We start from the raw sequence: 23,307 nt of genomic DNA, 5'->3' as shown, positions 1-23,307 counted from the left end.
AGATTCAGGAGGAAATTGCAGGACATGTCGTTAAAACTAGTAATATCCAGAGTTGAGACTTCATGCACTAGAGATTAGTGATTAGCAACACAAAGTCACAGTGCACTTCAGCAAAGGCTTAACACAGGTTGCAAGAATCGTTCAGGGCTACTTAAGGAGAACAAGAGAAGCATCTGCAACTACTTGTAGAGGAACTAGCTTGGAACCTAGCTAAAAGGCAGGAACAAATTTTAAAAACATTTTTTCACTCATGCAGTGACAGAAATAACGACATTTGAAGACAAAGTTTACAGATGGTTTTTCAGATTTGTAGCTTTCTTGAAAATGAATTTCAAGCAATGAATTATTTAGTAAAGCTAGTAAACCACAGTGGGTAATAAATGAGATGTGGTTTAACAAAGAAATGTGATGATAATACAATATTTTCTTAGAAGTAACAAAAAATCATCTGGGATACTCAAGGGCTCTTATTCATTACCCTGTTCTCTATTCAGCTATGCATCTGAACAAAGTGCATTTCTAATTGTTAAACAGACTGAAAAACCAAGAAAAACTTTTGATGATTGGCAAAAGTTAGAGAATTTACACCATGACGTACGGCACAACGAAATTGCCTTAAACCTATTCCCCTGTTTTCCAGACTCTGAAATACAATAAACAGGAAAAATCAGGAGTTGAATTTAGGCTAGCTGGGCACTACACAAAGCAAGGGTTGTACTCCCCATGCTACGGTATGGTACTCAATCTGTATCTAATTCCGAAGATTCTCCTGTAGCCAACATCTGCCCTGCTCACTTCTCAGCAAGGGCTGTTGTGTCCTTTTCTGCTGACGAAAATCCCCATATGTCACATGCTTTTAATAGCTTCCTTATCTCTCACAAAGTGTGCCTAATAATACCACAACCATGGCGTCTTATTAGGAAATTGGGTTCCCTCTCTCTGCTTTACTCCCTTACAGGCCTCTCACTTCTTTTAACACTACTCTTTAAACTCGTAAAGCAGTTGAACACTTTAAACAACCTTCCACCACGTGGCTTTGCTTCACTTTCAATAAAAGGCTGTTGTCTGAACAGGTGAATTAGATCATTTCCTCCCATCTAAAAATGCAAAATCATTTCAGCAAAGAATTCAACAGCCCAAATCCCTGTTTAAAAAGAAGCAGTGACTATTCAAAAGAATGCCGGAGCACCAAGTCTACCACATGAAGAAGTCTCCCCTGGTTTTCCACAGGAGAGATTCCACCGAGAACTCCCGCGCCAGGCTGGCATTGTGTAGCTTTTCTATTTAGAATAAAACACTTCAGTGAAATGCTTAACACTCAGCTGTGCACTGTGCTTCTGCATCAGTCATTGAGCAAATCATCTATCGAGGAGTGCAGCTGCTTGTCTGCCTGTGAGAAAGCAGGCTTGCTTCTTCAGCCTGCGAAAAGGCTCCATGACACATCCGAGTCTCTTTCAAGGCAGTTTTATTTCTCAATACTCAAATATAAGCACAGCATGAAACCACACAGCTCCTCAACTCATACTGGACAGCGCTTCTAGAAGCATTTTTCCCTCAATTCCTCAGCTTGAGTATTTATTTCAGTAGCCGGTCTCTGTTCAATATCTGACTCTTTCCAGGGGAGAGGGCTAACAGTAAGGGCTTGGCTGGTCCAAAGGTCTGTGGCCTTTTAAAAAAGGCATAGGGTCCAGCCAAGGGTCAGCTCTAATACAATTCAAACCCAACACGTTTCTTAGTTCTCTTTTTTCCCTGCTACAAATGGCCTGAATTTTAGAAAATCTGTCCCTTCCTTCTTTCTGCATGCCCAGTGCTTCTTCCTTCTCCTGCCCCAAGAGTTTATCTGCATAATGGTGTGTGGAGAAGAAGACCTGTGCAGCTCCCCCTGACTTTTAGAAGCCTGTCTGTATCCTGCTTTTACTGGTTTGGAACTGAAGTCTCAGTCCTGAAAGGACAGATTGGCATGCAGAGTGCCTACACCCTTGCTTATGCCCTGCCACTGATTTGAGAGTTGAACTCCCTACCAGATGCATCCCTGCATCTTCAAGTGCCTAAATAGCTTAAAAATCTGGACACTGAGTGTCTGCAGATGTGCTTCAGAATCTTTCTATCACCCTCTTTTTGGTTGTGCTTTTATACTTTGCTCTGGACAGGCAGGTTTTAATGTGCTGCTATCGTGGGGCTGTGGAAAGGGGCAAAATAAAATACTAACAAAATACTGCAAGACTCAGAATGTAACTGCAGTGAGCAAATGTACAAATGCATTTGAAGACTCAGTTCAGAATTTATTCCATTTAGAAAACAAAACCTGCGATCCTTTAGGCAGAAATTTTCTTCCAAAGAAAGGAGAAAATACTTGGTTCCCTGTCTGTGCCCTCACAGGTCCTGCATGTGATTGCAGTGCATGTGAAGCGGTGTTTGTGAGAGAAGAAAAGCTGACTCCTTCCACTTCAGCATCCTGTTAAATGCCGTTCTTGAAGAGAAAACGTGCACAGCTGGCCTGCTTCCCCAGTCCAGAAAGCCTCACTGTTCCACCTAAATCTCCTTCACAGCACAGTTTTAGTTTCCAGGATGTCTTAGACAAAACATCAAACAAAACTGTTTCTCTGACCAGCCAGAACCAGAGTCCTTGGGCACCATCTCTCTAATTTTACTGCAGGATCCTCTCTCCTTTTCTGATGGTTTTAAAGGGAACATTCAGCCACTTCTCAACTAAGTCCAATAAACTGCTGGACCTTAGTGAGGAAAGCTGACTTATTAACCCTATAACAGTATCACTATCTCTTATTTAAAAGCAGGAATACAAAGGACAAAGGCAGCAAACAACATTTGAGAAAGGCGAGCTGCTCTCTCACTTCCTCATCCATCTGCAGACAGCCTTCCCCACCGATACCGAGTCCTTCAGGCCACTTCCCCTCCCTCCTGTTCACTGCAGGCTGCCCACAAGACCCTATCAGCGACTGCAAGCACAGAAGTAGCACTAGGAAAAGTATTTAAAGCAGTGTTCAGCAGTTTCAGAGTCAGCTATCCCCCCCCCGAAAGGTGCTCTCAATTTGAATTTGTGCTATAAATAAGAAAAGTCAATCAGTTCCACAGGACCAGATGTTCCTGTGCAGTCTACTAGTAATAGGCATATTGAGCTTGCTTGAAAATTGTTGCTCTTTGTAACTACTGGGTTTTGTAATCTATGGCTATATATAGCAATATATTTAAATTTACCCTGGATCCCAAATGGATGCCAGAATGCAGAGCACAAACAAGGAAACCAAAGATACAGCATTGTGCATTTAACTTTTAGTCACAAACTTCCTTTCCAAACACACACTGTGGTAACTTAGCTTGAAGTACCTTCAAACGAAGCTCCCAACAACAGCTTTGTAAATAGCTGTAAGAAGATTTGACTATAAATTTGTCAGTCCAAGAGCTTTCAGCAGAAAATGATAATTCAGAAATGTTTCCAAAAAGGTTGTCATTTCAGTGAGCTTCCTACGTGACCCGGTGAGCTAAGTCCAATGGATTGCTGACCAGGCAAAATTTCCAGGGTCATGTACTCTACTCCAGTATGCGGCATCTTAGGACCTCCAGGCTCTTGCTGCAAAAATGGAAGATGGGCAGACCTGGAAGCTCCAGCCCTACCTGAGGCTCAGGATATGGGCTCTGAAAAGGACTGAATTCTCCTCCAAAGCCACCAGCACCAGCAGTGTCCCTGCCATGGCAGTCACTGCCCTGGCAGTTTCTGCTCCCAAGCGCTGAAGCCCACTATTCTGTCGCACTTCTCGCACTCCTATGTGTGTCTGATAACTCCGACAGGAAGCCAGGAGTTAAGAAGCAAGGAAGTTATGGAAATGACTGGAAATGCAGATTTTTTAAGTTGTCAGACTCAAGATCACTTGAAAATTCTGGGAAAAAAAAGTGCTCTGGTTATTCTGAAAACCTTTTTCAGACCTCGTGCTCAAAAAGTCACAATTTTTACACGCTCCGAAGTGCAATAATCCTTGCTGCCCTTTCTCCCCTCAGTGTCAGGATGACAATCAGTAAGGGAATTCCAGTTTTCAAAGAATTCTGGGTGTAACTGTAAAAGAGGAAGCACTTTGTAGTTGCTTTGAGAAAGGCAAGAAATCTATGGCAAAGATTAGAAACTTAAACTAGGCTTCCAAGGTACCCTGTTTTTAACCAAGCAACTAATTAAAATCCACCACACTGTAACCTTGCTAATTTGGAGCTCATAACATGGAAACCCGCAGCAAATTATTGCTGCCTGAAGATTAGCCACAAGTAAACACAATAGAAAAATAAAACCTCTGCATTGCATTCTTTCATTCATTGGAAAAGTGTAACGTAGTTTAAATTCTAAGCATATGTTTATATTTTTGTAGTACACTTAAAATAAGGAGGGATTCTAATACCCTGAGACTTCATTCAACCTAACCTTTGGCAACTAAATCATGCAGTGAAGTGAGGAATGAGTGCTATTTGTGAAATATATATTGGTGAAATACCAGCTAGTTAAACTCTATTGCATTCTGAAAATTTGTCAGCAATAACAATTTTATTATCTGGGTACTTAACCATCACCTTAGTATCTAAGGGCCTTAATTTAGCTTCCCGGAAAAAGAGAAAACATTGTAGTTGTCTGTGTTTGGAGGGAACGCAAACTGGCAAACATACCACTGTTCTGAATTCAGACACTTGCCACAGCAGCCAGTCTTCATTAAGCGTGTACAGGGCTTTGCAAGTTATCGCATCAACAGGTCCTTTGTTTATCCTCTGATTGAGGGTTGTCACAAGCAAATAGAAAGGTTCACCAATTGTCTCCTAGGACATGAAACAAACGCAAGGAACATGTTTATTTTTGTAATCATTATATGGGCATGAACAACTAGGAAAAAAACCAAGTGTAAACGAATTAAGCTATTTCCTTTTAACTAACTTGTTATCTTGCAATTAGAAAAGAAAATCCCTCTGAGCAGATTTATCTAGTTATTTGTTTAACCTCCATCCTTTGCTTTTCGGTGTGAAAGTCTCATGCAAATAGCAAGGGACAGCTGGAGTGTGTGGTAAGATAGCTCTCAGCCCCTTGCTGTGCACAAGCACACTACAGACAAGCTGCTCCTGCTCCACCTGGCAGACGCTTCCTAGTTCCACCAAAGAGCTGCTGGGGGGTGAGACGTGTATGTGTTCACACACATACTTCAGCTATTTCTTCTTTTTTCGGTCTTGTGAGAAAACAAGTTAACAACTAGTTTCCTTTTGAATTGGCGTCTCCCCTTGCTGTCCCTGAAAAAAAGCCTTGGGAGTGAGGTGGTGGGACATACGCTGGTGTATCAGCGAAAGAGGGAATGAAACAGGGGCTTCCCTCTCCTGCATTCAGGCTTCAGCAAAGCACCTGAGAAAGGAAGGATGGATCTTTGTTTCCACGCGACACCATTCCTGCAGCCCGGCTATGGCATCTCACTAGCACAGCTCTGTAAAGATGACTGCTGTATCGAGAACAGATCTCTGACAGTTCCTTGGCTCTCTCCTGGTGTTTGAGGAAACCGATGCGAGCTGCTGAGCCTCAAACAATTCTGTTGCTGTATTAACGCAAGGACTGATAACGAGTGATACCAATAGTGCCATATCATCACACTGGTAAGAGAGACAGGAAGCATAACCAAGCACTCAAACCAAGAAACAAGTGCTACCAAGTGGGCTAAAATAAACAAACAGTAAAATGAAAGAAAATGCTTAAAAGTTTGGAAAGAAGTTTTCTTTTCCAAAAGACAGTATTCCTTAGATCTCCATTATGTGGCAGCTTTCCAACAGCTTGCATAGAAAGGTACAGCTGCATTTTAACAAGCGTGTCAGTCTTTTAGTATGATCACAATACATCTCACGGAGATGAAATGCTGTCTGACGTGAGAAAAGACTATGCTAGAATTGCAAAATTACCCAAATCTCAGCCAAATAAAAGACACGATCATTGCTTACAGACGTGCTCTTTTCCTACATCCCACTGATGATAGCTAGCTAAGTCACCTAAACTAGAAGAGCAAACATTAATAATGTTAAATGTTAGACTGAACGCTTTAAACTGATGCCTCTAAAAATTCCCATGGAAGAAATCAGTTAAAAGAATTCTTTGTGTTATCTTATGTAGTGAAAAGACGTACACGTACCCGGAGAAATCCAGAAAGACAGACAGACATCCAGTTTGTCAGCAATTTTTCTACCACAGATTCGGTGCGTCTGAGCAGGAGCTTAGGCTGTACATTGCTTGATTGCTCCATCAAGTCCTTTGTCAGCACTTCCAAAATATGGGTTAGATAAACTAGCTTAGTTTGTAGTGCAATAGTCAAGAAGGATGCAAGCAAGCACCTGTCAAAAAAAAAAAAAAAAAAGAAAAATACAAAAAAGAATGCTATAATATTTGGCATTTCTCTTCCCAGTCATCTTTAATAAATGAAACACACTTTAGCGCAGTTCATATCCTAAGTTTTCCCTCCTCAGGCACAGAAACTGTCCATTGATCTCTACAAAAATATAAAAAATGCAAGTCCATCTGCTCTTGTGATTATTTTTTAAACACAGAATTTGTGTCTCTAAATTTAATTCTGCAGAACAACACCTGCCTCAGTGACAGAATGTTTCTAAACTGTAGAACTGTTGATCTAACTGCAGGAAGCGTTTACAGTTTTGAAGTGAGTTTTCCTGCTCCTTTGCCTCTTTGTTTACATGTACAAACATTGTGATTTCTCTTTAATAGCTTGTTTTAATGCCAATGTGTTTTCTTCCCCAGTGTGTGCAGATGGAGAAGATGGAAAAATGCTCTGGAGTAATGCAAGCTTGTTTTGCAAGAAGTAGAAATTACATTTCTGTGCTACAATCCATGTTGTTCTTTCTTGCTAATTCTTTGTCTTGAAGATGATAAGCATAATCATACTATACCTGTCTTTCACAGAGAAATTTTTCTGCTTTTCAAGGGTGTGAATGAGAGTAACAAGAAAGTTCTTGTTACAAATTAAAGCATGCAACATGTTGAAGCTTTCATCCTTGCTCGTTTGGTCTCTGCTCTGGAATAGTTAAACAAAAATAAGCAAACTGTAGTTTGGCTATGATGGATTCTTAATGCTCAGAAAAATGGTAAGCAACATATGGGATAAGATCATGGCCTCATTCAAATCGGTGGGAATTCTGCATGTATTTGGTGGGTCTCAGCACTTTATCAAAGATGCATTTGCATTTGTGTTCAATACAGAGTACACACATGCAAAGCTTACATTTTCTGTCATATACCCAAAGTAATGCCAATAGTTAAGCTTGCCTGTCATTTCCCATTACTAGATTCTGTTTATTTTATTTAAAGAAGTCATAATGTACGTTGGGTGCTAGCACTTTGCATAGCTAATTCTTTTTATATATAAATCCATGTAACTCTCCTCATGGGGGAAAGGGAACATATTGAAAATGCAATCTGATGTGTTCTGGGACAACACTGAGATAAGGGGTACACTCACACTTGAAAAAAAATTTATTAATTAAGGCATATCACACTACATCAACTTACCTGTGGCATGTCTTCACTGAAGATGGATGCAAAGTCTCCTGACTAAAATATAAGACAGGTGATATTTATCATTCTTATGTATACCAAAAGTTTCTAACACATGTACGGTGAACATGCCAAGGATGTTCCTGATGGCATACAACTTGAAATAAAACAATGGAAATGCCGGCTTCTAATGTAGCTACAATATAAAAACTCTACACAATAACTTCTGCAAAGGTTGCTGCCAAGGTTCACTGAAAAATGCACTCTCAAAGATGACCTGGTGTTGACATCAGTGTTACTCTGTGTGTTACTCGATGCTGCTGACCTGCACTAGCACAGTAGTCAACTAACGCTCACAGGCAAAGCTGTTTATTACCCTCATCTGCAAATGTGCTGGTGTGCAAGGGGTGCTGCAGGCTGCATCCTTCTTGGATGGCAACGATAGCCTTTGGTATACGGGGTTTCTGGAACAAAGTGACACTTGAGTTCATCTGCCTCCATTCATTTCAAGGCACTTTATGAATGTTCACTAATGAACTCTCCAGGAGGTCCATGCTGTCTGTCTCCAGAGAGGCACAGGTGCCACCAGACATCCACTCCTGGCAAAAGCTCTCACAACAAAGGGAAGCCCCCAGTTCTCAAATACCTTGTCAATGCCTTTTATCTGACTCTCACAGCCTACAAGGTCCCAACACAGCTGCATGTTCCCAAAGCAGCATCCTTGAGCAACAAATTCACACTAGCAACATTTACTGTCATCTGCTTTATCTGTGATGCTGGCAGCCCTTAATTTCCTTACAGAATCATAGAATCATAGAACGGTTTGGGTGGCAAGGGATCTTCAAAGATCACCCAGTTCCACCGCCCTGCCATGGACAGGAACACCTTCCACCAGACCAGGCTGCTCACAGCCCCATCCAACCTGGTCTTGAACACTTCCAGGGATGGGGCAGCCACAGCTTCTCTGGGCAACCTCTGCCACTGCCTCACCACCCTCACCGGGAAGAATTTCTTCCTCCTATCTCATCTACATCTTCCCTCTTCCAGTTTAAAGCCATTGCCCCTTCTCCTGTCACTCCTTGCCCTTGTAAAAAGTCCCTCCCCAGCTTTCGTGTCGGCCCCTTTAGGTACTGGAAGGCTGCTGTAAGGTCTGCCCGGAGCCTTCTCTTCTCCAGGCTGAACAATCCCAACTCTCTCAGCCTGTCCTCACAGCAGAGGTGCTCCAGCCCTTGGATCATCTCCGTGGCCTCCTCTGGACTTGCTCCAACAGGTCCATGTCCTTCTCGTGCCGAGGACCCCCGAGCTGAAGGCAGTACTGCAGGGGGGTCTCACCAGAGCGGAGCAGAGGGGCAGAACCCCCTCCCTCGACCTGCTGGTCACCCTGCTTTGATGCAGCCCAGGGCACGGTTGGCTTTCTGGGCTGCAAGTGCACATTGCTGGCTCACATCTAATTTTTGATCTACATATCTGATTTTTCATCCCTCCCTTTCCTCATGCGTCCTGTTCTCTTCTCCCCTATAGTACTCTTCTTACTCTTCCTCCACTGGCTATTCCCATTTTCCAGAACGTCTTCAGTACCCCTAACATCACCTAACAATAAAACACACACGCACACACACAGGGTGAAACAACCAGAATCATGTTAAAGGTTAAAAATGCTTGTGAACAGGGAACAAGCGTGGTAGCATTAAATCAAACAATGTGGGAAATTGAGAGAAAACAGAATAATCCAAATTTAACAAGTAAAGCAAAAATCAGGTTGAACATAAGGAATATTTTAAGATTAGAGGTAATATCCATTTAACACCTACAAGCATTAAGCACAAAACAAAAGCTATCAAGCCAGATTAAATATAGAAAATTGAAGCAGAGGGAAGTGAGAAGCTCAAAATGAAGATGGGGTCCATCACTCTTAATTTTAGGTACTTGACTCCCTCTTTAAGCAACTCATCCCATCCTGAGAGATGTCTCAGGCAAGTGGGATGAATTACTTTGTTGAGCTGCCAGTCTCTGCACTGACTACAGAAGGTGTTCAGTGAACGGCTTTCATGTTCGTGTTTAAACAGCTTAGATGAGATGAGACAAACCTTATCGGACACACTGGAAAGCAGAAAGAGTACAGTACCAACATCATTCAAACACGTGAGGTTAGTGAGGGAAGTGGTGGTTTGTCACTTCAACCCTTCTGACACTCGGTTGCAATCTACTACCCCATTGCCTTTTCTGTTCATCTGTAATATTTGTTTAGTAGAGCACTGCTCTCCTACCACATTCATACAGCACAAGGCATGTTTGGACAGTCCCGCAATGTAAACGGTAAGTACTTAGCAGGAAAAACTGGTACACAATACATTAAATAACTTGCCTGACACCGCATGTCTGTAGAGAGCTAATAGTGGCAAGTCTACCCCTGTGGCATCAGTATTTCAAACCGAGACAAAATCTAATTGGAATTATTTCCCGGATGTGCAGTGGCATGAGACTCGCCAAGGCAAAACAGGAGCCCTTCCCTTTCTGACTTCACATAATGCAACAGAGTGGCAGACTTTGTGCCTTTTTTTCTTTCCTTTTTATTTGCATTAAAGCAAAGCATTTCCACTCAGACAGCTTCTACAGATTGTTACTGTTTTGACAGGGGACTATCACTAGGAAAAGACATATTCCTAAAAATAAAACCACTATTTTAATGCTAATATGCCTGGCAACAAAACAAACTGAATTTTTTTTTAGAGATGCAGAAAGTAAGATTTCCTTGGTCCACTTTCTTCAAACCTCCTCATGACCCCATACAAATTAGACTGGGGGCATCACAGCAGTACCAGAAGAGACGTCCCCAGTCTCCTTTGGTGTGAGAACTGGACTCAAAATGTGCAAAGATTAAGTGTACGTAATTGTTAAATATTATTCTGCCTTAGTATCTGGTATTTGGTGTTGTACAAAAAAGGCTCTGATTCTGCACTATCATATGTGTTTAATGTTATCACGGTGAGCTTTTGTGGGATCACACACGGCAATAAAGCGAAGGTAAGTGTGCAGATAAGGCTGCGGGACTGGGCCATAGCGGTGATGAGTCACACAAGAAGACCAGCAGACAGTTTGCATACATACCAGCTATACCCTAAAACACCACAGCACTAACCAAGGGTTTCCACTCCTTGGTGTCAGTTACACAGCAAAATACCACCAGCTGAGATCACAGCTTCCGTCAATTAGTAAATGCTGGTAAGCACTGGTTAACATCATGATACAATTTTGAAAGCTGTGGTAAATGCACTTATCAGCATCGTAATGTGCCACATATGCAAAAAAATAGCAAGAGAAGTAAAACTTTCAAGAGAAGGCCTCTTCAGTCCTCTGACGCAGCAGCACAAACTGCTCCAAAGAACAATGAAAATATCCACCTCTAAATGGGACAGCACTTAAGTAATTATGTAATTTTTAAGCATTTGACCTGCACTCCTTTGAATCAAGGTCTTACCATTTCTGTTAGCAGCTTGGAGTAGAAAGTCAGCACGACCTTAGAACCTTTTCTTCATCCCACAAGTCTAATTAGGAAGTGTCATGATGTTAGCTAGCATGTTACCTAGCCTGACTGTTGCTTTAATTAGCTATAGCATGGAAAGCAAAAGCATGAGAACAAAAAAGCGATGGATAAATTATAGCTTGCTTAGGATGGCCTGAAAGGCAGGAAGCTTAGCGAGGCTGGGCAAAAAAGAAATGGATGCACACACAACCCTTGAAAATTCAACGGTGCTTTATCTATAGTACTTAGGCTTGGTTAAATATGGAGATGTACAGCCTTAAGTGTTCTTTCGTAATTCTTGATTTAAGAAAAGTTTCTTGTGAAAACAATGTGCAATTACTGTGTAGCATTTACTTCAGTTATTTGATCCTGACCTTCCTAGCTTTTCATTATTAGGCAGGGCTGACGACTGAAAGACTTGTAAATATTTACCTCTGGAAAGAAAGTTCTAAGAGCAAAGTGTTTGTAGTCAAGGAAGGGAACGGTTCCAAAGCTATCCACCACGTCTAATTCATCCATCTGCAGTTCAGCAAATCCTGAAAAAGCACCCCCCCTCCCCACCCAGAGAGTTAGTTTAGTTGACACACAATAATCTTCATAATTATAACTTGGCCCCAATAGATACTCCTTAAAAAACAGTTTCCAGGGAAGAGAGGTTGTTTTTCTAGCTGAAGCTCTTATGAGCAGGGAAGTACCAATCCATTTTTTCCCCCACTTTTGTTGAAGGAAATATTACATGCAATCCTATTAGCTCAGTGCTATCTGCTACTGTAGTGCACAGCAACATTAAAGAGAAACTCTGATACAACACAAAAATATTCTAACAGCTATGAAATTAAAATGTTTATATAATGTGAGCTTCTTGACAGTTTCGGTTCAGAAATTATGCTGTACTTAAGCTCTATAAAGCTCTTTAGACCTACCCTCACGTATTTCCTTCCGAATCTCATACTCCAGCAGTTCAAGTTGCTGACTCTGTTTACGAGTTAACTCTTTGGATTTGTATCTAGTAACTACGAATGCCACTAAAAAGGAAGAAAAAAAGATTCTGAGTACTGAAATTACACAGCCAATCCCTATACACGACATATTTTACTACTATATTAAGAAACAGAAAGATTAATATACACTTGCGCTCTCCAGGAGGATTACTGTTTTTACTGTCGTCGGTGTGCTAGTACCCAGGAGCCCTAGTTACCTGGATCTAAACCCCAACGTTTAATAAAAAACAATCCTTTTAGCAAGGTCTCAGAATTACCAATCCAACTTTATTTGAAAGTACAGCACACCCTGCTACGTACAACCTGCACGCTGAGACACAGAATGTAACAACCACTTCTACTACTAGCAACCTACTTAAAGTAGCACTGATTAAACAGGAAAAACAGTCGTTTTGAACAGGAAACCCACTTCCAAATTTTTAACTTCTCTAAAGCTTATCTTGAGAGAGTGAAGGCATGAGATAGGGTTCCTGTAAAGGTAATGCACTTTTTAAAAAGAAACCCAACCAAACAAAAGAACAAACCCCTGAACTTATTACAATAAATGGAAATTTATCAAATATATAACCAGGTCAAAACATTCAGAAAAAAGGAGTGACAAAAAGAGGAGTGGGTAACTATTTACCCCCCTCAATTTAGTAATGACCTACAAATTCATGAATGATCCAAATGAGACTGAGCAGCACCACCACAAACACTGCCTGAGGATAAGCAGGTTGTTAGGGAACATCTGCCCCAGGGACAGGAAGGGAGCCCAGCTCTCATAGCTGGAAGGGCCCACGTTGTGATAGGAGGATGTCAGTCCTACGGCTTGCCTCACTAAATGATGGGTGAGTAATCCCAGCTGGACAGCCAAAATGACTGCCTCGTAAAGTGCTGTAGTCTGACAAGACAGACTTCACCGCCAGACCAGAGTTAACTTTGTCTGCTCTTATTGGGAACAGGGGAAAACCATCAGACTGCTTGTGATAGTCCCAAACATGTATGTGTCTATGTATATGTGTATAAGTGTCATGATTATATCCTTCAGCAAATCAAAAACTGAAAACTCATTACTGTACTTACCTATAATGACACCCACTACAATGGGTAGCAAAATAAGAACATATAAATATATGTGTGATGATGTCGGTTTGACTTCATGCTCAAAATTTCCTAATTTGACCTGAAGGAAAATAATGGCTGTGTTAATAGAGGACAGGTGTTATATCAGTGCTTAAAATGACATTTGATGTATTAAAAAAAATGTATTTGAGGCACATGAAGGACCCTCATTCTGCAGATTATTGGGAAGACAGCAGCAATTCGGGAAAACATAAGTGAACCAACACAAACTTAACTTTTACTGTATTTGATGTTTAAGCAAGGTAACAGAGCAGTGACAAGAAAAATCTGGAGGTCCTCATGCAGCACCAAATTTTGCCATTGCTCTCACTGCAAACTAGAGCCCTCAAATGAATGGCAAGATCTGGCTTCCAGCTGGCCAAGTGGTTCATGCACTTCAGAATCCCTGCTAAACGTTCTGGCATTTTGAAGCAAGGAAGGCACATGTTGATAGTTAAAAACATTCCTTTGCACTCACAGTGTTACTCTGCTGAGCAGAAAAGTAAGATAAGACTCACGCTAATAATGAGGGAAGTAAAATTTTTGATAGACGCCTGGCCCGCAGCCCTCTTCCCTATTTCTTTGCAGAAGTTTCAACCTCTTTATGTAGGATGTAGGGCGTTCCTGAAGGTCCGCTTAAGAACAAATACAACATGCAATACATGTACAACATCCCCCAACAGCCACTGGGCTTGTCGAAGGCAGGACAGGCATTAATTCTTAGGAATACACGAAAGTGCTGAAGTCTGCCAGATGCCAAACTGAGGCATTCACCAGTGATAATTACGGCAGAAGAAATTTCTCAAAGGAAGATCTCAAAGAGGACTGTGAAACCACATAAATAAAGGGTAGCTAAGACTATAAACAGACTAGAAGTAAAAATACGCTTTGACACAGAAAAAGAATACCACCAAGTGCCAGGGATAGAAATGAGCCTGAGATAATTGAAAAGGAGAGTTGGGTTGAAATCATTTTGGGTTACAGCAGGGAAGGCAGAGATCTGGTGATTTCAATCACTGGCTTGTCACAGGAGGTGAGCAGCCAGGGCAGCTGGAGACTGCCGACTGCAGAGTCACATCGCAGCTACAGGGACACGAGCAAGCAAAGAAACCCCACAGGGCTGGAAGGACACAGCCTTCGTATTTCTGGGGCTACAAAGAACCGAAGACAAAGCAGATCTATTTCCTCCATCAAATGTTATTTTTTCCTCAGTTCTTTATATGTTTTCACAGTTCCTACACAAAGTACTTTTGGTCTGAGCCTTCCTAGGATTTCATTTGCCTTTTCCAAGGCTGAAATGCATTGGTGGCTCAATACATTAATCATCCCCTGACTAATACACCTGCCTTTCTCCACTCGCCACGTCCACCCAAAGCATTCCTAAAGCAGAAATTTCTGTTACTCATCCCTGCTTATTGAAAACTGAGACAAAGCATTCATTTAATTTTCTGCTTATATTTAGATTATCTTTAATCTCCACCATAACCTTCCTATTGAGTGGCCCTATTTCTTTCCTTATCTTTCATTTATCTTGCTTGTGAATCACAGACTAAATAAAGTACACCTGAATTAATCCAATTCCTATTTCTAAATTCATTCCATTCATCCTGCATGACATTATAAAACCTCCTCTGGACTGGTAATGTCTCTGAGCTTTATGTCATCAGCAAATGTTATTAGCACATGCCTTATTTTTATGCTCAAGTCACTAGTGATATTAAATAGTATCTGTATGAAAATCAACATTGCCCAGAGTCAGCTCCCCATACACAGCATCCAGTTTTTCTAATCCCTAGCGTCTTTATAATCACCATGTTAAGTAGTTTACTGAATGACTTCCAGGTACATGTGATCTACTGCTTTTTTGTTGTTGAGGAACTCACTCATCTTATGAAATAAAGATATCTAGCATAATCTGCTTCTATTAAAAAGAAGTTGACAATTACCCTCTTTTCCATTTACCTCCAGGTCTTTCATGAGTCCCTCATTCAAAGTACATTATAAAGCTTCACACAAAGCTAGGTTTAAGTCAGCAAGCCTCCCTTTGCCTAGGTTTTGTTTTTTTTCTTTTTAATCCTGGTTTTATATTTGCTGCTCTCCAGTCATACAGTACATCTCCTGACTGCAGTTTTATTAAAAATCTTTCCTACTAAGCCTACAATATCATGTGACAGTTCTTTCTCAGTGCTGTGATGGGAATGTTCCTGTTCCTGCTGTCTTGAGCCCCTTGATCTACCTGAATCTTGCCTCTGTCACAAGAATGGTGTTTTCTTCTTTGACACCTCCATTCAGACTGATCACGATCACGCTTTAACCCCACACTCAATATTCTCTTTCTTCCTGAGAACTAAGGCAAGAGGTACGTTTATTCTTGGGCCATACCCATCTTTTATACCTAGCTTATCCTTTCTTCAGAGTAGCCCTACTTCTTCTATGATGATTTATTTAGAAGATTGAAAAAATACATGATGGTTTACTACTTTTACATTTTTCTTGATGTTGGAAAAAATCATTTTTAAGGTACCAGAAGTGAAATGTGACATTATAACTATCGCTTTTGATTTGCCTTAGCTAAGTGGTGACCTTTCTGTGACAGTCACTCCTATGAAGCTTGCAGGATGAGCATGTGATATTGCAAGGCAACGTTAATATTTAAATGCAACACCAATCTCAGAAAGGCTTTTCCATGCCATAACTGGCTCAGATGGCAGGATCCACAGATGGGGGATTAGTTAACAGTGATATGAAATTGAGAATAGCTTCGTTAATCTTTACTATGAGCCATATGCCTTGAAGTCAATAGAGTTATTTCAGTTTTATACCACCATATACTGCAGTAAGAGTCTGGCATCATTTTTCTTCCTCATAAATGGTGATGACTGCATTTTTAAAAATTCATATCTATCTTATTCATGGCACAAATATCTTGAGCTGCCTTTTAGCTTTGACATCCATGCTAATGTTCTTGTATTGGCTTTGTGCCCTATGTTCAAAGCATTTTGGCCTTGCCAGCGCACATTGAATTTCACCCCTTTTTTCATCCAGAAACACCTTCTCTTCTGTCTCAGTGGTGATCCCTATCAAGATCCTTACCTACTTTAGCAGGAAAAAGTGAATGGGAGGATCAATCCTTTTCTTCATGGCCGTGCTGCAGCAGTAGATCACTTACAGATCGAAGACGAGGGGCTCCCCGGGAGCCAGCAATGCCGTATCGGTGATGTCTGTGCTGCTGCTAGAGGTGTGACAGGCTACTGCTCTCCTGGAGCTCAGCTGCAGCGAGCTCAGTTTGGGCTGCAAAGCTTACCTCTGACACTACAGCAGTAACCAGATAGTAAATGAACTCAGTACTGTCAGTGGTACTAAGCTAGGCAGGCACGCTTAGATACAGGGAAGCAACTGCACTACAAAGTACCAGCAGAGCAGAAAATGCACCCAGTTCCTCCCTCTATAACAAACATTTACAACCAGAGCATTAATGCTACATTTTACTACATTTGTATAAACATCCAAACACTGTTGAATTGCAACAAGAGAGAATTCTACTTACAAAAACTTTCACAGTGGAAAAGTCAATCTTGTCTGTTCCTTCCCTTTTGAATTTGCACAGTATGGTGCTACGGTCTGGTTTTTTGGTAATATTTTGGACACTGAACCATATCTTTTTGGTCTGTGCCCCATTCACATATGACAAGTAAACCTCTACCTCAGTTTTAGAAATATTCAAGTTGTCATTTTCTTTCTAGGGGGAAAAAATTGAAGATAATAAACAGTCACTAAATACAGTAAGAAATAAAATGATCGCCAACAACTATTTTAAATAACGAATTATATTTTATGTCTTTCAAACTTACATATATCTTTAATTCCAGATCAGGATCCAGCTCAGTGTGCAGCTGGTAGTTAATGAACACTGGGTCAGGATGATAGTGTAGTTTGACACATGGTATAAAGGTAGTTTCCACTTTTAACATCATATCAACAACTTTACCCTCTGTTGCGTGGCTCAGGCTTGGTGTTAAGTAATGATATTCAGATTCATTTCCAGGACACCTAGAGACCTAGAAATGCAATAGCAAAGCTGTAACAGTCATTAAGTACTCAACAGTGGGTACAATTACAAACAGAAGCACTCAAAATCATTTTAGTGTCTTCCGGACTTCACACAGATATCTGCTAAACTTCTTCTCTGTGATCAGGGTTGCATGCAGAGCACCTGAGAAATTTTCTGTGTTGAGCTTGTGTCTACCTTTAAACACATTTATCACACACTCTGCACGCTACTTTAAGGCTGATTGCACGCTGCTAAGGCAGCTATTTCCTGCAGGGAGACAGGAATAGTGACAGTGATTTCTCCTTCCTTCCCCTCAATGCAGGTGACAAGAGAAGGGCAGGACGAGCTCTTCAGCACCTCTGGGCATTGGCTCTCCCCAGCTTAACCCCTGAGAGGGGGGGTTGCTGCAGTCACCCCACTGTTTACTCCACGGGTAGTGTTGCTGTTTTCTGGTCTCTGTGCTGTAAGCCCAGGAGTCAACAGGGTGCCTACCTCCTCAGAGCCTCAGAAAAAGGGTTTCGTCCCAACATCAGCTCCAGTCTGCCGCCCCTTGCTTGAGGCAGTGGCACTTTGGGTTCTCAACACAAAGCCAGAGAGAAGTACACCATCCCCTCCTCCAACAGACCCATATACGGGGAGACTCAAAAAGAACAGATTTGAAACAAGTCTCTAGAGTGTAGAAAGAAAGATCAGGGGATTCTGCAGGAGAGAAGCTTATGTGTATCCATGATCTTATACCAAGAATGTGTGCAACTGTAATCCTACAAGTGGTCATATTTATTTCGGTAGGGTGACTGATGTGTGCCTGCAAGTGTTTGAAAAATATTGAGATTCTCCTGAAACCTTAGGAACAAAACCTAATCCCTCAAGGGACCTTTATTTGGTATCGTAAAGGAGATTAAGACTTACTGTGAAGTTTGATCTCTGGTCATCTGAAATAATCACACTGTCCACCACATTAAAATTTCTACCAATCGTAGTAATTTTGCGACCACCACTGTAAAAAAAAAGGGGGTGAAGAGACGTTCGTAATATCTGTTTTCCCACAGATAAGTCCTGCATTAACGCTTCAGCCGTGAATAAACTACTCATGTGCATTTCGCTTTGCAGCAGCCACTATAAGAGAGTCAAACTGCAGGACACGATAAGTTGAGCTATCCAGTGCACTTCCATTCTTTCCTTATAATGTAATAGTAAATACTTTTGCTATCGCAAAACCAAATGACTTGATAGCATACACGTGCATACTCCTTTTCAAGGACTCTCCACCTTGTTTTCTATTCATGCAGCCAAAGAACTAGACCGTGATTTAATATTCTGTCTTGAAGAAAGAGCATCGTGGTGTTTCACTGCCCCAGAGCAGCCCTGCCTGTGCTTAATTCTTGCCTTCTTCAGGACGAACCGATGGTGCCAGGCACCTCACAGGAAACATTCTCGGGAGCGTTCAGACCATCTGTCTCAGCACACACAATGGTGCTTGTGTCTGAGGGCTCTGGCTCACAATCTGTGCTGAACACAGTTGGAGTGGTTTAAGGTATTATTAATTTCCAGCTGCCTGAGCTGCCTCTCACCTGGAGCTGCAGCTGCCAGCCCAACTCATTACCTCAAATCCACACTTGCCAGTGCTTGACGTCAAGATACCAGATTAAGAATGGGAAAGCGGGTAAAAAACTGTGCAGGGAGAGGGACAGGTGGAAAGTTGTGTCTGAGAATATCTTAAAACCACCCTTTAAGTCTTTCAACGGAGCTGCGAGTCTCCCACAGAACACAGCAGAGGCTTGAAAAGGGCTCTTTTGGCTTTAGGGAACCCAGTCCTAAAGCAAGTCTGCACGTATCACCGCAGTGATGATTATTTTCACTTCATTTCCAATTCAGTGATACTTTACACTGTTTTGGAGGTGAAGGGTATATTAGTATCAAGAAATCAAAGTTAACTGGAGTTTGAATTTATGCATGCTACCCCTATCTTGGATTTAGCTTTAATATGAAGAGATTATTTTTGACTTCTACACAGGAGACCTAGGGTGGGCAGGAAGGAGTTTACAGAATCCTGCAGAACACAGAATCCATCTTGAAGCTATCATGACCCTATCCATATGTTAAATGTTAAATCAGTTCACTGGTGTAAATTCATCCTCACAACAGGTTACAGCAGTGATCCAAGTTTACATCAGCTGCAGTCTGGCTCAAGGAGGGAGGCTCATATCGGCTCAGTGGGACTACATTTTAATAAATACATAAAAAGTATAGAAAGACAAACGTACCTGATCCAGGAGGTATTTGGTGTGATGCCAAAACATGATGGCACAGAAACATAATGCAGGGTCATTGGTGGCGAACATTTTTTCCCATTAGCCTGTATACATATACTTTTGGCCTCTTTACGTGTTGGTGGGAGAGCAAATGTCATTTGTGTATCATTCAGCACATTTCTAACTTTAATGCTGGAGGAGAAAGAAAACAGTCAGACTCTGAAACACAGATGCCACTATGCCACTCATAGGTGTTACTACATGAAGCCTATAACCTTAAGAAAGGATAAGGAGAAAACAGAAATGAATCTCTCTTTGAGCTGCCAGATGGAGGTGGAAAGACAGAGCAGGGAGTTGAAAAGACAAAGCAGGGCACCTTTTGAAGGAAATTGCTATGTGTCACAATAATCACAGAAGACAGTACAGATATTGGCCTTACGGCCTTGGGATGAGGCTATGTAACGCAATGTGTGATTTTGCTGTTTACTGTTACTTTTCTGTGCTACCAACATGATCCACGAGCTAGCCAAGACTGAGAATCTTCAGGTTCCTTTTCTTTCTTCTTTTTATTTCTTTTTCCCTCCTCCTTCCTCTCTTTCATTCCTTCCTTCTTCTCTTTACTTCCTCTCCCTCCTTCTCTCCTTTTGTTTTCAGTGGTCCCCAGGAAATTCATGGGTGAAGCAAAAATTGAACAGTACCATATGAATACTTTTTCAAGTGCTAGCTATGTAAAATGGGCTTGGCAATCACAGGCAGCTACTGCAGCTGCACCTGAAAATGAGTGATTCTGGATAAGATAGCCTAATTATCTAGGGGGTTACACTGTGCAATCATTAACAGAGAAAAGTACAAGATGTTGCATGAGAGATTCCCTTCCCCAGCACGGTGTTTATGCTTTCACAAGCAGAATCCTAAAATATATGGGGAATATTTTGAAGCAGAGGTGAGTCAAACAAAAGGTGAGGCTTTCCTGTGACCTAACTTCTTGTTGCCTTCTGCAAGGCACAGAGGGCCAGAGGTACAGAACTGCCCAACTACTGCTGAGAGAACTGCCCACTGACCCATCCGTCCCTTGTATTGCACCCAAACACCAAATTCATTTCCATCCTTCGGGAATTTGAAGTGGAAGTATAACTAAAGCTGTGCAGAGCATCCCCCGTTCTGCTGATGAGAGGCCCCTGAAAACTGTTCACACTGTGAACTGTATTGCTATGGTAAAATGGGCATAATTTTCACCATGCAAAGTAAACAGTATTATTTTTCAGAGCTTAACTCACACGTCTGGTTTACAGCCAGTGATTCCAGTCAGTATCAGTTTTATGCCTGATGCACGTGTAAAGTTTTCTCCTTTGACTGTTATTTCACTTTTGCCTAATGTAGAAATCCACAAAGGTTCAATGGAATGAATGCTGATATGCTATTAGAAAACAAAGCAAAACAAAATCTGGTTATAAAAAGGCTAGGCAATTAAACAACAGCTGCAAAAACAACCACTGCTCAGGAATGCGGGTTTTATGGCACTGGGATACATTTTTCTTATTAATTTCAAATCTTGTTAAGCTTGATCCTGGGAAGTACTGTCAATCACAACTTCTTCATAAGCCAGCTATTTTTACCTACATATTTTATATTTCAATTTGTCTCATAACAAAATTGCCCAAAGAAACCACAATTTGACATACTGGAAGGTAAGTATCATAAAAACCCAGCTTGAAATGATGCATTTTGTGTGACCCTTGAAGAACTAAGAATCAACACAAGACAAAACCCATGCTGTCACTATGAGAGATCAGAGAAACAAATGAAGGCATCTCTTGTGACCTGAAAAGGGGAAGCAGGGTCAAACCCTAGAATGAAAAGTCGAGAAAGAGCCCCAGCATTAGCTTTACTAGAAAGTCTTTTCAAAATCACATACAGAACTAAAAGTAAACACAATTGAGGGGATTTTTTGGTATCCCATTTTGATGCCAAGAAGTTTACAAATCTATTTTCCAGCATTTCAGAATATCCTAGTGTGCTCTGATGCTGTCACAGTCTTCCAGAAACGTGGTCAATTTTTAAACTGTGCTTTTTTTTGTGTATCTTTATATTTACTTATTCTAGCTTACTAACACTACTGAGCAAGAAGAGAGATTTTTTTCCCTAGTATATTTACTTGATACATTTGACAGCATCTCATGTTTAATCAGTTTTGCTGCTTCCCCAGTTTTACAATCACACAGACCGTTTCCTTTCTGTGTGTCTTTGACAACAAACTGAAAACATTAAAAAAAACAGGAAAATACGCATGTGAAACCACAAACTGTTTGGGACCTTCTCAGGCAAATGATTTCTAGCCTGCTTTCAGACGGCCTATAGTTTATATACTAGTTTAAAGTGAGATTTTGAGAGTATTGTGATTATTCTGATTTCTGCTGTGCACCTGTGGAGAAGAGGGCTGGTGCAAAAACTCCAGGAAAGTTCTTCCCACAGGGTTTTTCTCCCTACTAATCTTTTCATGGACCCAGAGCAACACCAAGACTTCGGGCTGGTGGCCTGAGGGGACCATGGTGGTCACATCACCATTCTCTGCAAACACAGCCTCTGCCCATTTCAGAAAGGTCCCCAGCATGCTGTCCCCACACGCTACCACGGCCTACTGAACACCAGAGCGCTCCAGAGAAAATGTGAGACCTGTCACAACGGATTGAAAGCTCCAACTTGTGCCTTAGGAAAGGGCAAGAGAGTGCAAAGGCTGGGGCCAGAGGGCCTGCAAAAGGGCCTCCCAGATGACCTCTGCTATGGATAATGGAGGAGGGCAAAGGAAAACCCTGACAAACAGCCTGAGGGGGAAAATTCACTCCCACCCTGACCTGGGGATCAGTTTAACCCCTAGTATGCGAGCAGAACAACTGAAGCAGAAATCTGAGAGATTCAAGTCAGTGAAGCACCAGTGCTCTTCTCTACCCATGTCCCATGCCTCTGCTTGTGCTCCAGCGCACCAAGGAAAATCAATATCCTCACACAAATCCAGAAGCCAAATATTACAGAAAGGACTAAAACCCTGCTTCGTGGCTCTCACTGGTAACCAGCAAGGAGCCCTGAATAAGACAGTATCACACAAACACACGGATCTCCCGCAGAGCTGCATCAGGGCTGTGAGCCCCAGTGAGGGAAACGCCAGGCATCATCCCCTGCCCAGGGCTCCCGCTGCTCTCTCTGCCAGGCACCGCACACCACGGGACACCTCAGCTTAGCTTGCCTTGTTTCTTTTCTTACGCCACGAAGAAATCACGGGAAGAATGGTTCACTCTGGAAGTTTCAGGGCCCCCTGAAATCATGCCTTCCCTGTCGCTACATGACATGGACTCCCTCGCTGCATCCCGCCTCAGAGTCATGGCGTCAGCGCTGTCACTCGCAGCCCTGAGGTAAGCTGGCCTGGGCTACTCGAGAGCCTGCTTCCCGGCTTGACCATCGCGGTACGCAACACTCTCCTCAGCAGCAAAAGAAACTGTGAATTTCCTCACTGAATGCGGGAGGGACCAAGCACCCTCGCTGGGGTCTGCGGTGTTCGTTTCCCCAGTGCCAGAGAGCCGCTGACCTTCCAGTCGCTGCATGGCCGGGGGAGAGGCGCCCGGCAGCAGGAGGGAAGGGAGACAGCGGAGAGGCAGAAGGATATTTATAAAAATCACTAGTTGAGGCATGCGATGAAGCAGCGTAAACACACAGAGAGATATACAGAAAGCGTGCGCCAGATCCTCAGGTAATGTAAATCAGCATAGCCCTGTCAAGTTTAATAGAGCTCCACATTCCTGAGCCGCAGCCCCCCATCCCCTGGTCAGCTAAATTCTTCCCTGGGGCTGCGTAAA

The 23,307-nt window shown here is 42.0% G+C and overlaps 1 protein-coding gene across 1 annotated transcript in view; it reads right to left on the bottom strand.

The window, feature by feature from the left end:
* PLXNC1 (plexin C1) overlaps positions 1 to 23,307 on the bottom strand; it is a 69,041-nt gene that overhangs the window by 16,203 nt on the left and 29,531 nt on the right. The window contains exons 10-23 of the mRNA XM_009698132.1: positions 20,737 to 20,876; positions 19,472 to 19,651; positions 18,117 to 18,204; positions 16,963 to 17,214; positions 16,704 to 16,895; positions 14,139 to 14,239; positions 13,526 to 13,574; positions 13,118 to 13,217; positions 11,975 to 12,076; positions 11,484 to 11,587; positions 7,544 to 7,585; positions 6,925 to 7,049; positions 6,156 to 6,354; positions 4,662 to 4,812 (exon numbers count right to left, since the gene is read on the bottom strand). Of these exons, the coding sequence (XP_009696434.1) occupies positions 4,662 to 4,812; positions 6,156 to 6,354; positions 6,925 to 7,049; positions 7,544 to 7,585; positions 11,484 to 11,587; positions 11,975 to 12,076; positions 13,118 to 13,217; positions 13,526 to 13,574; positions 14,139 to 14,239; positions 16,704 to 16,895; positions 16,963 to 17,214; positions 18,117 to 18,204; positions 19,472 to 19,651; positions 20,737 to 20,876 (1,825 nt within the window). The remainder of the gene's footprint in view (positions 1 to 4,661; positions 4,813 to 6,155; positions 6,355 to 6,924; positions 7,050 to 7,543; positions 7,586 to 11,483; positions 11,588 to 11,974; positions 12,077 to 13,117; positions 13,218 to 13,525; positions 13,575 to 14,138; positions 14,240 to 16,703; positions 16,896 to 16,962; positions 17,215 to 18,116; positions 18,205 to 19,471; positions 19,652 to 20,736; positions 20,877 to 23,307) is intronic.

The sequence above is a fragment of the Cariama cristata genome, unplaced genomic scaffold, assembly GCF_000690535.1.
Source record: "Cariama cristata isolate BGI_N322 unplaced genomic scaffold, ASM69053v1 scaffold6024, whole genome shotgun sequence".
Taxonomy (NCBI): domain Eukaryota; kingdom Metazoa; phylum Chordata; class Aves; order Cariamiformes; family Cariamidae; genus Cariama; species Cariama cristata.
The sequence above is the reverse complement of the archived record's forward strand: the minus strand, read 5'-3'. Positions and strand labels throughout refer to the sequence as shown.